This window comes from Pseudophryne corroboree, chromosome 1, assembly GCF_028390025.1.
Source record: "Pseudophryne corroboree isolate aPseCor3 chromosome 1, aPseCor3.hap2, whole genome shotgun sequence".
Classification (NCBI taxonomy): domain Eukaryota; kingdom Metazoa; phylum Chordata; class Amphibia; order Anura; family Myobatrachidae; genus Pseudophryne; species Pseudophryne corroboree.
The window spans coordinates 744,298,147-744,312,831 of NC_086444.1; the positions used below are offsets into that span (position 1 = coordinate 744,298,147).

At 46.5% G+C, this 14,685-nt stretch overlaps 1 protein-coding gene across 2 annotated transcripts in view; it reads left to right on the forward strand.

Annotated features, from left to right (window-relative positions):
- The window catches only part of MLLT1 (MLLT1 super elongation complex subunit), a 116,298-nt gene that overhangs the window by 46,978 nt on the left and 54,635 nt on the right, over positions 1-14,685 (forward strand). For both annotated transcript variants that reach the window (XM_063916436.1, XM_063916429.1), the window contains exons 7-8: positions 4,173-4,260; positions 4,462-4,570. In XM_063916436.1, the coding sequence (XP_063772506.1) occupies positions 4,173-4,260; positions 4,462-4,570 (197 nt within the window). The remainder of the gene's footprint in view (positions 1-4,172; positions 4,261-4,461; positions 4,571-14,685) is intronic.

The following is a 14,685-nucleotide window of genomic DNA, read 5'->3' on the forward strand; positions in this document are numbered from 1 at the left end:
GGAAGAGGATCATGTCAGGAAGTCATCCTTCCAATCAACATTCTGGAACTCAGGGCCATATACAACGCCCTTCTGCAGGCCTCATATCTTCTTCAAGGTCGGGCCATTCAGGTCCAGTCAGACAATGTGATGGCAGTGATGTACATAAACCGACAGGGCGGAATGAAAAGCAGAGCAGCAATGTCAGAGGTGTCAAGAATTCTCCTCTGGGCAGAAAAAAACAAAACGCTGTGGCGTTGTCAGAGGTCTTCATTCCGGGAGTGGACAACTGGGAAGCAGACTTCCTCAGCAGACACGACCTGCACCCGGGGGAGTGGGGCCTTTACCCGGAAGTGTTCAGGTGCTTGACACATCGATGGGGATATCCACAAATCGACATGATGGCCTCTCATCTCAAATAGAAGTTCAAGCGGTATTGTTCCAGGTTGAGAGACCCACAGGCAGTGGCGGTAGACGCTCTGACGACTCCATGGGTCTATCAGATGATGTACATGTTTCCTCCACTTCCTCTGATCCCAAGAATTCTAAAAAGAATAAAAAGGGAAAAGGTTCAAGCAATACTCATTGCTCTGGACTGGCCAAGAAGAGCCTGGTACCCGGACCTTCTGGAGATGCTCCTCGAAGATCCGTGGCCTCTACCTCTTTGCGAGGATCTTCTGCAACAGGGCCCGTTCGTCTATCAGGACGTACCGCGGCTACGTTTGATGGCATGGAAGTTGAACGGCTGATTCTAGCCAGAAGAGGGATCCCTAACAAGGTTATCCTGACTATGATCCAAGCCAGGAAGGGGGTAACGTCTAAACATTACCACCGTTTGTGCCTCCCACGGCACCTTGGGATCTCAATTTGGTGCTGCAGGTCCCCCAATCGGACTGGTTTGAACCGTTTTAGGAGGTGGACGTAAAATATCTTACGTGGAAGACCGTCACACTGTTGGCCTTGGCTTCAGCAAGACTTGTGTTGGAGCTGGGGGCGTTGTCTCACAAGAGCCCCTACTTAATTTTCCATGAGGACAGACCTGAACTCAGTACTTGTCAGCAATTTCTTCCTAAAGTGGTGTCGGCGTTTCACATTAACCAACCTATTGTGGTTCCGGTTGTCACCAATACCTTTGCTACTTCAAAGTCTTTGGATGTTGTGAGGGCTTTGAAGGTGTAAAATGAACAGCTCGTCACAGAAAATCGGACTCGCTGCTTGTTCTTTATGACTCCAATAAAATTGGGTGTCCTGCTTCAAAGCAGTCCATTGCACGCTGGATCAGGCTCACTATCCAGAATGCTTATGCCACGGCAGGCTTGCCGGTACTAAAATCTGTACAGGTCCACTCTACTAGGTCAGTGGGTTTTTCCCTGGGTGTCTGCCCGGGGTGTCTCGGCTTTACAGCTCTGCCGAGCAGCTACTTGGTCAGGTTCGAACACATTTGCTAAGTTTTACAAGTTCGATACTTTGGCCTCTGAGGACCTTCAGTTTGGTCCATCAGTTCTGCAGGAACCTCAGCACTCTCCCACCCAGTTTGGGAGCTTTGGTACATCCCCGTGGTACTAAACGGAACCCCAGTATCCTCTAGGACGCAAGAGAAAATAGGATTTTAATTACCTACCGTTTCTCGTAGTCCATAGAGGATATTGGGCACCCGCCCGGTGCTTCGTTTTTCCTGCACTGTTACTTGGTTAAGTATTATTGGTTAACTATTGCTGTTCCTGTTTAAAGTTGGGTTAGCCATGACTTTCCTCTTGTTTGTGTGTGCTGGTTCGTAATCTCACCACTATCCTTTATGTCCTTCTCTCAAAGTATGTTCGTCTCCTTGTGCACAGTTTCCCAGACTGAGTCTTGTAGGAGGGGCATAGAGGGAGGAGCCAGCCCACACTATCAAATTCTTAAAGTACCCGTGGCTCCTAGTGGACCCGTCTATATCCCATGGTAATACATGGAACCCCAGTATCCTCTACGGACTACGAGAAAAGGATTTACCAGTAGGTAATTAAAATCCTAGTACTACCGTTTATAGGAGATGCCTGCTACATTCAGTGTGGCACTGATCTGTAACCAATACAGTTACTTACTGAGGGGTGTAATAATGGGTATTATAACGGATGGGGGACCTGCTATGCTGCTACAATCAGGGAGGGGGGGGGGGGCACTCATATAATGCAGTCAACGCTAAAAATATTGGGTTTAATAATAAGTATTATAAGGTATGTGTGCCTGCATTATACATCAGTACCTGCCCCTCCCCAACTGATTATAGCACATCCACCATCCCCTATTAGCATGTTCCCCATCCCTTATAATACCCATTATTGCACCCCTCAGTCAGTGACTGTATTGATATATCAGTGCCTTTAGTGTGACTCCATTATTCAAGGTTTGACAGTTAAGTTTGCAAACTCACCACCGTGAACTTCACCGTGTGCACCATGGCTACACTGGATTAAAACCTCAGTATGGTTTGATGACATTGGCATATCAGCATTTCACAGCTGTGTTGTTGAGCAACGGCAGTCTTCCCGAGTGGCGTCTATTACTGTATTGTGTGTGGTTTGGTGTACCGTCGCGAGAATATTGGAGCATGAATTAGAGCAACGAACGAACATTCAATTTCTTGTTAAACTTGGCAAGTGTGGAAGCAAAATCTAAAAGTTAGTAGTGCAAGTTTTCGAGGATAATGCTTAAAAGAAAACGGCAGTTTACAAGTGGGTGAAATGTTTTTCTGAGGGAAGAGAAAGTGTCACTGACAATGAGAGATCAGGACAGCCAGCAACAAACCAAGCTGAAGAAAACATTGATAAATTTGTCAAGTTGTGCATGAAAATCGTTAACGGACTGTCAGGAGCATAGCTGAGCAAGTGAATATCAACCAAGGCCTACTGAAAAGGCTGCTTGAAGAAAGTTAGACGGAAATGACACAAACTTTTTGCCAACAACTCTAAGATCTTGCATCATGACAATGCACCTGCTCACATGGCACTGTCTGTGAGGGAGTTTTTAGCTAGTAAACAAATAACACCCTGGAACACCCTACCTATTCGCCGGATCTAGCCCCCAATTACTTTTCTCTGTTCCCGAAGATAAAGGAAATATTGAAAGGAAAGCATTTTGATGCCATCAGGAGTAATACAACAGCAGCTCTGAAGGTCATTCCACAAAACCAGTAGAAAAATAGTTTTAAAGGGTGGACTAGATGCTGGGATCAGTGCATAGTTTCCCAAGAGAAGTATTATGAAGGCGACCACAGTAATATTCAGCAATGAGGTATGTAGCACTTACATCATGATGAGTTTGCGAACTTAATTGTCAGACCTTGTATATCAGTGCCTTCCCCTCCCCCTCTCTTCACTGATTTTAGTAGGCACTGCAATTAGTGAGGAGTAGGGGGGTTCCGGTATGAAAGGTCGACACTCGTTTGGTCGACATTCGCATGGTCGACATGGACTAATGGTCAACACATGAAAAGGTCGACACATGAAAAGATCAACATGAGGGTTGTTGTTTTTTGCGTAAAGTGACCAGGAACCCCAATTAGTGCACCGCGTCACCTTGCATGGCTCACTTTGGGCAAGGTTACCGCTCCCAATCGTAGTCCACATGGATAATAAAGTATGAAAAAGTTCCAAAAATGGGAAAAATTCATGTCGACCATTTCCATGCATCGATCATTAGTGCATGTTGACCATGTCAATGTCGACCTAATGAGTGTCCAGTGAGTGAGGGTGTAATAATGGGGTATGGGGACCTGCTACATTCAGTGAGGGCGCACTGATCTAAAATACGTAACTGAGTGGTGTAATGATGGAAATTAGAAGTGAGGGACATGAAGGACAAGCAGTGAAGGGGGAAGTAATATATTGTGATTAAATATAAGGAGGAAAAACAACAAATACGTAATGTAAGGGGCATAAATCATGAATGAAAATATAGTGCTATGGATTGTTAAAGGGTGGGGGGGCCCTACATTGGTATCTTGCTTAGGGCCCCATGAGGTCTAAATACACCTCTGGTGTCCACACACATTCATAATGGTGAAATGTCTAATGTGATATGCAGATATTGGTCTTTATATGTTAATATAATTGCTGTTAAATCAGTGTTGCACCACTACAGCTTGCTCCTCCTTATTTTTGTGTCCTTCTTTATTTTATTTTTTTCATCATCTCTTTCATTGGTGTTTCTAGTCGGTTCCGTCAAGTCCATCTAACAGCAGCTCCAGTTCAGAGTCCAGCTCTGAGTCAGACTTTGAGCCTTCACAAAACCACAGCCAAGGTATACACACATTTCCTTAAATCAAATAAACATATCACAATGTTCAGGGCAGTTTTATTTGAGGAACTCTCTTGGATAAAATAAATAACATATTAATCATAATAATGATATTATGACTTCATAGCCACAACTACCTTTAAGGGTTTCTATGTCATAAATATTGGTTTGTTGAAGAATTTTCTTATTCATCCCACTTACCAGGTCCTTTGCGGTCCATGGTGGAAGATCTCCAGTCAGAAGAATCAGATGATGACAGCTCTTGTGGAGATGAGGCAGCACTGAAGAATAAGACGGCAGGTCGGGAGTCTAGGTGAGTAGTATAAATATGGAGTGAGCACAGCGGTAATTAATGTACTTTATTTTATCAAGAAGATTGCAATGATGAAGAATTATTGGCAAAAGGTCTCTAACCGAAAGACTGGTTTAGTTTGTAGCATTTACTAACTCTAACTTTCATGTCTATAAAATGATACACAACTTAATTTACAGGTGTAATTACTTTACATTCTCAGTGAGCAGACTAGCTTCTCTTTTCACTGTTGCTTTGTGTGTGTGTGGTCAGTGGGGTAAATATAAAGGCAGTCTGACAATAATTCTGGAAAATGTTAGCTACATTTCTAAAAGAGGGGTGGACCTTTTGGTGCAGTGGGTAGCCAGTACTGTACTAATATCTACAGCTGTTCTTCATTTGTAGAGGATGTAAGAGGCTGTTGTCTTTCAGCCTGATAGTGTTGTTTATTATAGCTAATGATATAGAAATAGCAAAACTCTGTAATCTATGCTTTGTTACCTTTTTCCTCCAAATTACTGTTCTGTACACACACAGTTAATATCCCAGTTGTGTCTGTATTTTATTATTAGAATCGTTTTAAAACACTAGAGTAAGTATTGCTGATGTGACCCTTAGAGCATTTCTAGCTGCATATATCTATAGATTGTAAGCTTGCGAGCAGGGCCTTCCTACCTCTGTCTGTCTGTTTTTACCCAGTTTTGTTCTATTACTGTTCTAATTGTAAAGCGCAACGGAATATGCTGCGCTATATAAGAAAATGTTAATAAATAAATAACAGGTTGCTACTGACTTGGGTAATAAATGTGTTGTTTAAAGAGGACCTTTTAGGTTTCACCTTCTGTGCTGGGTATGTCCTAAGATGAACACCTACTACCTTATTCAGTAAGGATTGCAAAATTAGCGTTTCGCAATCCAGCTGATTATCGAACAGCTCCGCATTCGTAGTATTCGAATTGCGCAGGCGCAAGCAAAAATAGTGACAGAAATTGCATACAGATCGTGATTGCAATGCAGCTGCTATTTGACTGACATGAAGCCGGCTTTCTGGGCGGAAACCTGCCATTTTCTGGGTGTGTCAGAAAAAACGCAGGCGTGACCAGGCGTTTTTAAGGAGGGTCTCTGACGTCAGCAATGACTACCTCCAGCCTCTTGCGTCGCAAGAATTGTGGACAACCTTACCTGGAGCAGATGGGAAAAATCTTCGATGTTCCGGTACATGCGTATGGTTTTGCGATCAGACCGAATAATTCGATGCATTCACAATTTCTGCAATGGGGTTTTTTTTTCTAAATTTCTGTGCAGCAATTATTTGATCGCAGCAATTGCTTTTTAGCAGAAATTGCAATCCTTACTGAATGAGGTCCATATGCCGGCACATGGTGTATTGAGGATGGTGGCTTCAGGAAAGATGCACAATAACATGTCCAAGAGCCACAGATCTCTTTCAGTTCTCTTACTGGCTCCTAAATGACAGAGGAAGGCCAGCACATGGACACAACAGCAGCAGTGGTACACATAGAGGGGATACATGAGGAGGTCATACAAATATCCCTACACACTGCTCAGCACTCACATTTAGGGCCTTCCAGAGGACCCTCCTGCAGCACCCAATATCCCTTCCTCCCAGAAGAGTCCTGTGGATGTTTTTATCTGCCCCTTATGTTCCACAGACAGGAGTAGATTATAGGGCTGGGAGATATGGGCTGCAGATTCAGCAGGGGTGGCTGTTAATGAAAATGTACTTCATTATTTTCTGTACTATGGTGGTCATTCCGAGTTGTTCGCTCGTTATTTTTTTGTCGCAACGGAGCGATTAGTCGCTAATGCGCATGCGCAATGTCCGCAGTGCGACTGCGCCAAGTAAATTTGCTATGCAGTTAGGTTTTTTACTCACGGCATTACGAGGTTTTTTCTTCGTTCTGGTGATCGTAATGTGATTGACAGGAAGTGGGTGTTTCTGGGCGGAAACAGGCCGTTTTATGGGTGTGTGTGAAAAAACGCTACCGTTTCTGGGAAAAACGCGTCAGTGGCTGGAGAAACGGGGGAGTGTCTGGGCGAACGCTGGGTGTGTTTGTGACTTCAAACCAGGAACGACACTGACTGAACTGATCGCAGTTGCCGAGTAAGTGTGGAGCTACTCAGAAACTGCTAAGAAGTGTCTATTCGCAATTCTGCTAATCTTTCGTTCGCAATTTTGATAAGCTAAGATTCACTCCCAGTAGGCGGCGGCTTAGCGTGTGCAAAGCTGCTAAAAGCAGCTTGCGAGCGAACAACTCGGAATGACCCCCTATATTATGCTATGTATCTGTTAAGCTCCTTGAGTCCTATTGGAGAAAGAGCGCTATATAAATAAAATGATTATTATTATTATTATCAGAAGATGCTTGCCAATTGCTATTGGCAACGGTAGCTGGGGCACAGCAGCAGCCTCCTCTGAACTGCTTTTTACACCGGCGTGGACAGACAGGAGATTCTGATCATTACTTCACACGTCTCCTCCAGAGGTTCCCCGGACGGCAGCAGCAGCCAGTACATAGCCCGCGTATGCGTTGGTCTGGCGCTGCCCATGGCGCGAGCAGCGAGACCCACGGCCAGGATTTCCTCAGCGGCGCCGGCAGCTTCAGAGGTACTGCAGTGCAATGACAAGCCGCTCAGCCTGTCGGGCCTCTTGCCATTGCACGCTGGTGAGAGGCAGCGGGCCAGGCAGGATCGGTTGGGCCATATTTTGCCCACCCCTGGTGTAAAGCATGCATGCACATTACATACAAATGTGGAATGTCTGCTTCAAAAATCGTCTCCTGCTCAACCTGTGAATTTAAGCACCTATATAGTGCACAGTGCATTTTGTTAAGACCGATCATCCTAAACATTGCAGGTCCCCTTTGGATTGATTGCCATTTTCTGTGCAGAAGAAAAGAATAAATTATAAAAGGTATGTTGTTATTTATTTCTCTTACATACACAGTGGAAACTGGAGGCAGTAGACACTGGGGTATAGTGGCACTTTAAAAATCATAACAAGTATGAAAGCTCCTCCCCCTCTATCCCCCATCAGACCTTTTAGAAATGTGCAGAGGCTGAGCTCAAGCCTTCTTTATTTTCTTAAAACTCTTGCTCAGGAAAGAGCCCTTTGTTCAGATAATCCTCAGTACGAAGCTAGTATTGCTGTACTTGTGCATTCGTATATTGGGCAAGATGGTTGCGGCCTTCGAGGCTTTACAGTTCAGTCGGTTCCATTCCCATCCTTTCCAACTGGACCTACTGAACCAATTGTGGGGATCTCATCTGCAACTCCATAGGATGATACGTTTAACACCGCAGACCAGAGTGTCACTCCTTTGGTGGCTGTAGCTAAACCATCTCACAGCAGGCAGGAGATTCGGACTGTGGGGTTGGATTATCCTGATGACCGATGCCCGTCTCAGAGGTTGGGACGCAGTGGTTCTAGACTATCAATTCCAGGGTCACTGGTCGGACCAGAAAAGACTACGGCCAGTAAATGTGTTGGAACTGAGGGTGATCTACAGTGCTCTGCTGGAAGCCGCCCACTTACTTCACTCAAGGGCAGTCAGAGTACAGTCAGACAACGCGACAGCCGTCACCTACGTCAACACGCAGAGCGGAACCCGAAGTTGCATGGCCATGCAAGAGGTAGCATGGATTCTGCAGTGGGCCGTGCACCAATAGGTGATACTCTTGGCAGTGTTCCTCCTGGGGGTATACAACTGGGAAGCCGATTATCTCAGTCGCCAGGACCTCCCCCCCCCCCCCCCCCCCCCCGGAGAATGGGCTCTTCACCCAGACATGTTCAGAGCACTCGTTCAGAGGTGGGGATGCCTACAAGTGGACCTCATGGCATTCCAAACGAATTACCGACTTCTACGGTAAGAGGCAGTGGACGCTGTAACAGACCCCTGGCCATACGATACCTGTTTCCACCGATTCTGCTTCTTCCCCGCGTGCTCAAGCGGATAATATTAAAGTCTGCCATGGTAATCCTGGTGGCACCAGAATGGCCCTCAGCGAGCCTGGGTGGTCATTCCGAGTTGTTCGCTCGGTAATTTTCTTCGCATCGCAGCGATTTTCCGCTAATTGCGACTGCGCCAAGTAAATTTGCTATGCAGTTAGGAATTTTACTCACGGCATTACGAGGTTTCTTCTTCGTTCTGGTGATCGTAATGTGATTGACAGGAAGTGGGTGTTTCTGGGCGGAAACTGGACGTTTTATGGGTGTGTGTGAAAAATCGCTGCCGTTTCTGGGAAAAACGCGGGAGTGTCTGAAGAAACGGGGGAGTGTCTGGGCGAACGCTGGGAGTGTTTGTGACGTCAAACCAGGAACGAAACTGACTGAACTGATCGCAGTTGCCGAGTAAGTGTGGAGCTACTCAGAAACTGCTAAGAAGTGTCTATTCGCAATTCTGCTAATCTTTCGTTCGCAATTTTAATATGCTAAGATTCACTCCCAGTAGGCGGCGGCTTAGCGTGTGCAAAGCTGCTAAAAGCAGCTTGCGAGCGAACAACTCGGAATGAGGGCCCTGGTTCTCAAATCAGGGCATGCTTCTCGCAGCCTATCCCTGGCCACTACCTCTACGCCCAGACCTATTGCAGCAGGGGCTGTTCGATATACCATGGCTGCGTTTAACGTGGTGGCAGTTGAGGCGACAGGGTATACTGGAGTCCGTCATTTCCACGATGTCACGGAAAGGTAAACCTGCTAAAGTGGCTCACTACCGTTGCATTTAGCGTTCATATGTGGCCTGGTGTGAGAGTCGCAGTTTTCCGACGGGGTTCTTCCAGCTGTCCCGTCTCTTGCTTTTTCTTCAGGCGTGACTGGATGCGGGCCTCCGGTTAGGATCTCTTAAGGTCCATGTTTCCACCTTATCAATCTTTTTCCAGTAAAGGTTAGTTGTCCTTCTAGAGGTCCAGACCTTCCTTCAAGAAGTGCTCCAAGTGCAGCCTCCATTCGTCCTGCCTATGACACCATGGGACGTGAAACCTTGTGCTTGCTTTTCTGCAATCTTCTTTCTGTAAACCGCTGGAGGAGGTGGACCTCAAATTCCTCTCTTGGAAGACCGTCCTTTTATTGGCTTTGGCTTCGGCTTGGCTAGTGTCTGCATTGAGTGCATTGTCGTGCCGACCGCCATATCTCATCTTTCATTATAATAGAGTATAATTCAGGACGCTTCCTTCCAAAGGTTGTGTCTGTGTTTCACATGATCCAACTTATTGGGGGTAATTCCAAGTTGATCGCAGCAGGAAATTTTTTAGCAGTTGGGCAAAACCATGTGCAGTGCAGGGGGGGGGCAGATATAACATGTGCAGAGAGAGATAGATATGGGTGTGGTGAGTTCAATCTGCAATCTAAATTGCAGTGTAAAAATAAAGCAGCCAGTATTTACCCTGCACAGAAACAAAATAACCCACCCAAATCTAATTCTCTCTGCAAATGTTATATCTGCCCCCCCAGCACCGCACATGGTTTTGCCCAACTGCTAAAAAATTTACTGCTGCGATCAACTTGGAATTACCCCCATTGTTGTTTCTACTTTGCTGGACGAGTCTGGGGCGCCTTCTACTCTAGACATGGTTCGGGCTTTACATATTTAAGTGGCTCGAACAGTGGCTTTGCATAGTCGAATGCTCTATTTGTTCTTTGATGCATCTTGAAGGCTTGGTGGATTAGGCTGGCCATCTGCCAGGGTTATCTGAGCAATGCTCAGCAGTCATTGGTTTCATTTTTTTTGAGCACTCCACGCTTTCTGTGAGTATGTCTTGGGCTGCGAGTCGTGGTGTTTCTACGACGCAGCTTTGTCGTGTGTCCCACTTGGTCCAGTGTACATATTTTTGTTTGTTTTTACAAATTGATACCTTTTATGGCTTTAGCTTCCAACTTTGGCCGGATTGTTTTGCAGGTTCTTCAACGCTCTCCCGCCCAAGGGGGGAAACTTTGGCATGCTCCCAGTATCTTCTGCCTCCAGTGTCCCGTGTGGATGAAAGAGAAAATAGGATTTTGTTACTTACCGATAAATCCGTTTCTCTGGTTTCACAGGAGACACTAGATACCTGCCCAGCACTGTTTACCTGCCTGTCATTGTTCCAGTTTATTTTTATTTTTTGCATTGGTTGTATGTTATGTGTTTTCCTCTTCTTTTCTCTGGTTTATCATTCTCGTGTTCACTGTCTCCTCTCGGCTCAGTTTCTTAAAACTAAGGCCTGATGGGGGATAGAGGGGTAGGAGCTTTCACACTTATTAAGATTCTTAAAGTACCAGCTCCCATAGCCACCCATCTATATCCCAGTGGCTACTGCCTCCAGTGTCCCCTGTGGAATCAGAAACGGATTTATCGGTAAATAACTCGATCCTATTTTTTATATGAAAAATAACATTATTTATTTATTAAAACATGTAAAATCTACTAACCTTCAGTCTACCAGAAGTACTGTAAAACTGGGGAGTTATTGCATACCAAAATGTAGAGCTTGGAGGAAAGAGCAGTAGCATTGTGTTCATAGAGTTAAGTGAAGCTCTGTGAGGAACAGTAGTACCTGGAGAAACCAGATCTGATCTTTGTGTGAGAGAGACTGCACATGTCATAAAGACAACCAATATTTACCATGATCTATATATGAAAATAGGTCCTGATTCAGAGACCCGATGCTTTACATACATCTCCAATGTTTGTGGCACTACACATTTGCAGAACAAATCCTACATGATCACATGCAGTTCCCCATTTGAGGGATAGGGTCAGGGCATCATTGCTTGCGTTTTTCGGAAGTGGCAAGTCCAGTGTCTGCGTCTTCTGACACATATTTACTGGGTATCACAGAAGATGGCCATTCTTAGTAAGCTTAGGCTTACTCAGATGGCCGGTGCAAGTGTCGGATCTGATGGCTGGGGAGTTGTCTAAAGACGCGGCTGCTGTGCAAAATCATGCATCTCTGAATCAGGCCCGTAGATGGGAAATCCAGTGCAGAAATGTTATAGCAGAGCTTGTTTTGTCATTTAAACTGGATAGTACATTTAAAGAACCATTTTTCTCTGACGTCCTAGTGGATGCTGGGAACTCCGTAAGGACCATGGGGAATAGCGGCTCCGCAGGAGACTGGGCACAAAAGTAAAAGCTTTAGGACTACCTGGTGTGCACTGGCTCCTCCCCCTATGACCCTCCTCCAAGCCTCAGTTAGATTTTTGTGCCCGAACGAGAAGGGTGCATACTAGGTGGCTCTCCTGAGCTGCTTAGAGTAAAAGTTTAAATGAGGTTTTTTATTTTCAGTGAGTCCTGCTGGCAACAGGCTCACTGCACCGAGTGACTAAGGGGAGAAGAAGCGAACTCACCTGCGTGCAGAGTGGATTGGGCTTCTTAGGCTACTGGACATTAGCTCCAGAGGGACGATCACAGGCCCAGCCATGGATGGGTCCCAGAGCCGCGCCGCCGGCCCCCTTACAGAGCCAGAAAACAGAAGAGGTCCGGGAAATCGGCGGCAGAAGACGTCCTGTCTTCAATAAGGTAGCGCACAGCACCGCAGCTGTGCGCCATTGCTCTCAGCACACTTCACACTCCGGTCACTGAGGGTGCTGGGGGGGGGGGGCGCCCTGAGACGCAATAAAAACACCTTAGATGGCTAAAAATACATCACATATAGCTCCTGGGCTATATGGATGCATTTAACCCCTGCCAGTTTTTCCTTAAAAAAGCGGGAGAAAGGCCGCCGAGAAGGGGGCGGAGCCTATCTCCTCAGCACACAAGCGCCATTTTCCCTCACAGCTCCGTTAGAGGGAAGCTCCCTGGCTCTCCCCTGCAGTCCTGCACTACAGAAACAGGGTAAAACAAGAGAGGGGGGGCACTAATTTGGCAGATTAATAAAAACAGCAGCTATATAAGGGAAAAACACTTATATAAGGTTATCCCTGTATATATATGGCGCTCTGGTGTGTGTGCTGGCAAACTCTCCCTCTGTCTCCCCAAAGGGCTAGTGGGGTCCTGTCCTCTATCAGAGCATTCCCTGTGTGTGTGCTGTGTGTCGGTACGTTGTGTCGACATGTATGAGGAGGAAAATGGTATGGAGGCGAAGCAATTGCCTGTAATAGTGATGTCACCCCCTAGGAGTCGACACCTGACTGGATGGTCTTATGGAAGGAATTACGTGATGGCGTCAGCACTTTACAAAAGACTGTTGACGACATGAGACAGCCGGAAAAACAGTTAATACCTGTCCAGGCGTCTCAAACACCGTCAGGGGCTCTAAAGCGCCCGTTACCTCAGATGGTCGACACAGACCCAGACACGGACACTGACTCCAGTGTCGACGGTGAGGAAACAAACGTATTTTCCAGTAGGGCCACACGTTACATGATCACGGCAATGAAGGAGGCTTTGAACATTTCTGATACTACAAGTACCACAAAAAAGGGTATTATGTGGGGTGTGAAAAAACTACCCGTAGTTTTTCCTGAATCAGATGAATTAAATGAGGTGTGTGATGATGCGTGGGTTTCCCCCGATAAAAAAACTGCTAATTTCTAAAAAATTATTGGCATTATACCCTTTCCCGCCAGAGGTTAGGGCGCGTTGGGAAACACCCCCTAGGGTAGATAAGGCGCTCACACGCTTATCAAAACAAGTGGCGTTACCGTCTCCTGATACGGCCGCCCTCAAAGAGCCAGCTGATAGGAAGCTGGAAAATATCCTAAAAAGTATATACACACATACTGGTGTTATACTGCGACCAGCAATCGCCTCAGCCTGGATGTGCAGTGCGGGGCTGGCTTGGTCGGATTCCCTGACTGAAAATATTGATACCCTGGGCAGGGACAGTATATTATTGACTATAGAGCATTTAAAGGATGCATTTCTATATATGCGAGATGCACAGAGGGATATTTGCACTCTGGCATCAAGAGTAAGTGCGCTGTCCATTTCTGCCAGAAGAGGGTTATGGACGCGACAGTGGTCAGGTGATGCGGATTCCAAACGGCATATGGAAGTATTGCCGTATAAAGGGGAGGAGTTATTTGGGGTCGGTCTATCGGACCTGGTGGCCACGGCAACGGCTGGGAAATCCACCTTTTTACCACAGGTCACCTCTCAGCAGAAAAAGACACCGTCTTTTCAGGCTCAGTCCTTTCGTCCCCATAAGGGCAAGCGGGCAAAAGGCCACTCATATCTGCCCCGGGGCAGAGGAAGGGGAAAAAGACTGCAGCAGGCAGCCTCTTCCCAGGAACAGAAGCCCTCCCCCGCTTCTGCCAAGTCCTCAGCATGACGCTGGGAACTTACAAGCGGACTCAGGTACGGTGGGGGGTCGTCTCAAGAATTTCAGCGCGCAGTGGGCTCACTCGCAAGTGGACCCCTGGATCCTGCAGGTAGTATCTCAGGGGTACAAATTGGAATTCGAGACGTCTCCCCCTCGCCGGTTCCTGAAGTCTGCTTTACCAACGTCTCCCTCCGAAAGGGAGGCGGTATTGGAAGCCATTCACAAGCTGTATTCCCAGCAGGTGATAATCAAGGTACCCCTTCTACAACAGGGAAAGGGGTATTATTCCACGCTGTTTGTGGTACCGAAGCCGGACGGCTCGGTGAGACCTATTTTAAATCTGAAATCATTGAACACTTACATGCAAAGGTTCAAATTCAAGATGGAGTCACTCAGAGCAGTGATAGCGAACCTGGAAGAAGGGGACTATATGGTGTCTCTGGACATCAAGGATGCTTACCTCCATGTCCCAATTTGCCCTTCTCACCAAGGGTACCTCAGGTTTGTGGTACAGAACTGTCACTATCAGTTTCAGACGCTGCCGTTTGGATTGTCCACGGCACCCCGGGTCTTTACCAAGGTAATGGCCGAAATGATGATTCTTCTTCGAAGAAAAGGCGTCTTAATTATCCCTTACTTGGACGATCTCCTGATAAGGGCAAGGTCCAGGGAACAGTTAGAGGTCGGAGTAGCACTATCTCAAGTAGTACTACGACAGCACGGGTGGATTCTAAATATTCCAAAATCGCAGCTGATTCCGACGACACGTCTGCTGTTCCTAGGGATGATTCTGGACACAGTCCAGAAAAAGGTGTTTCTCCCGGAGGAGAAAGCCAGGGAGTTATCCGAGCTAGTCAGGAACCTCCTAAAACCAGGCC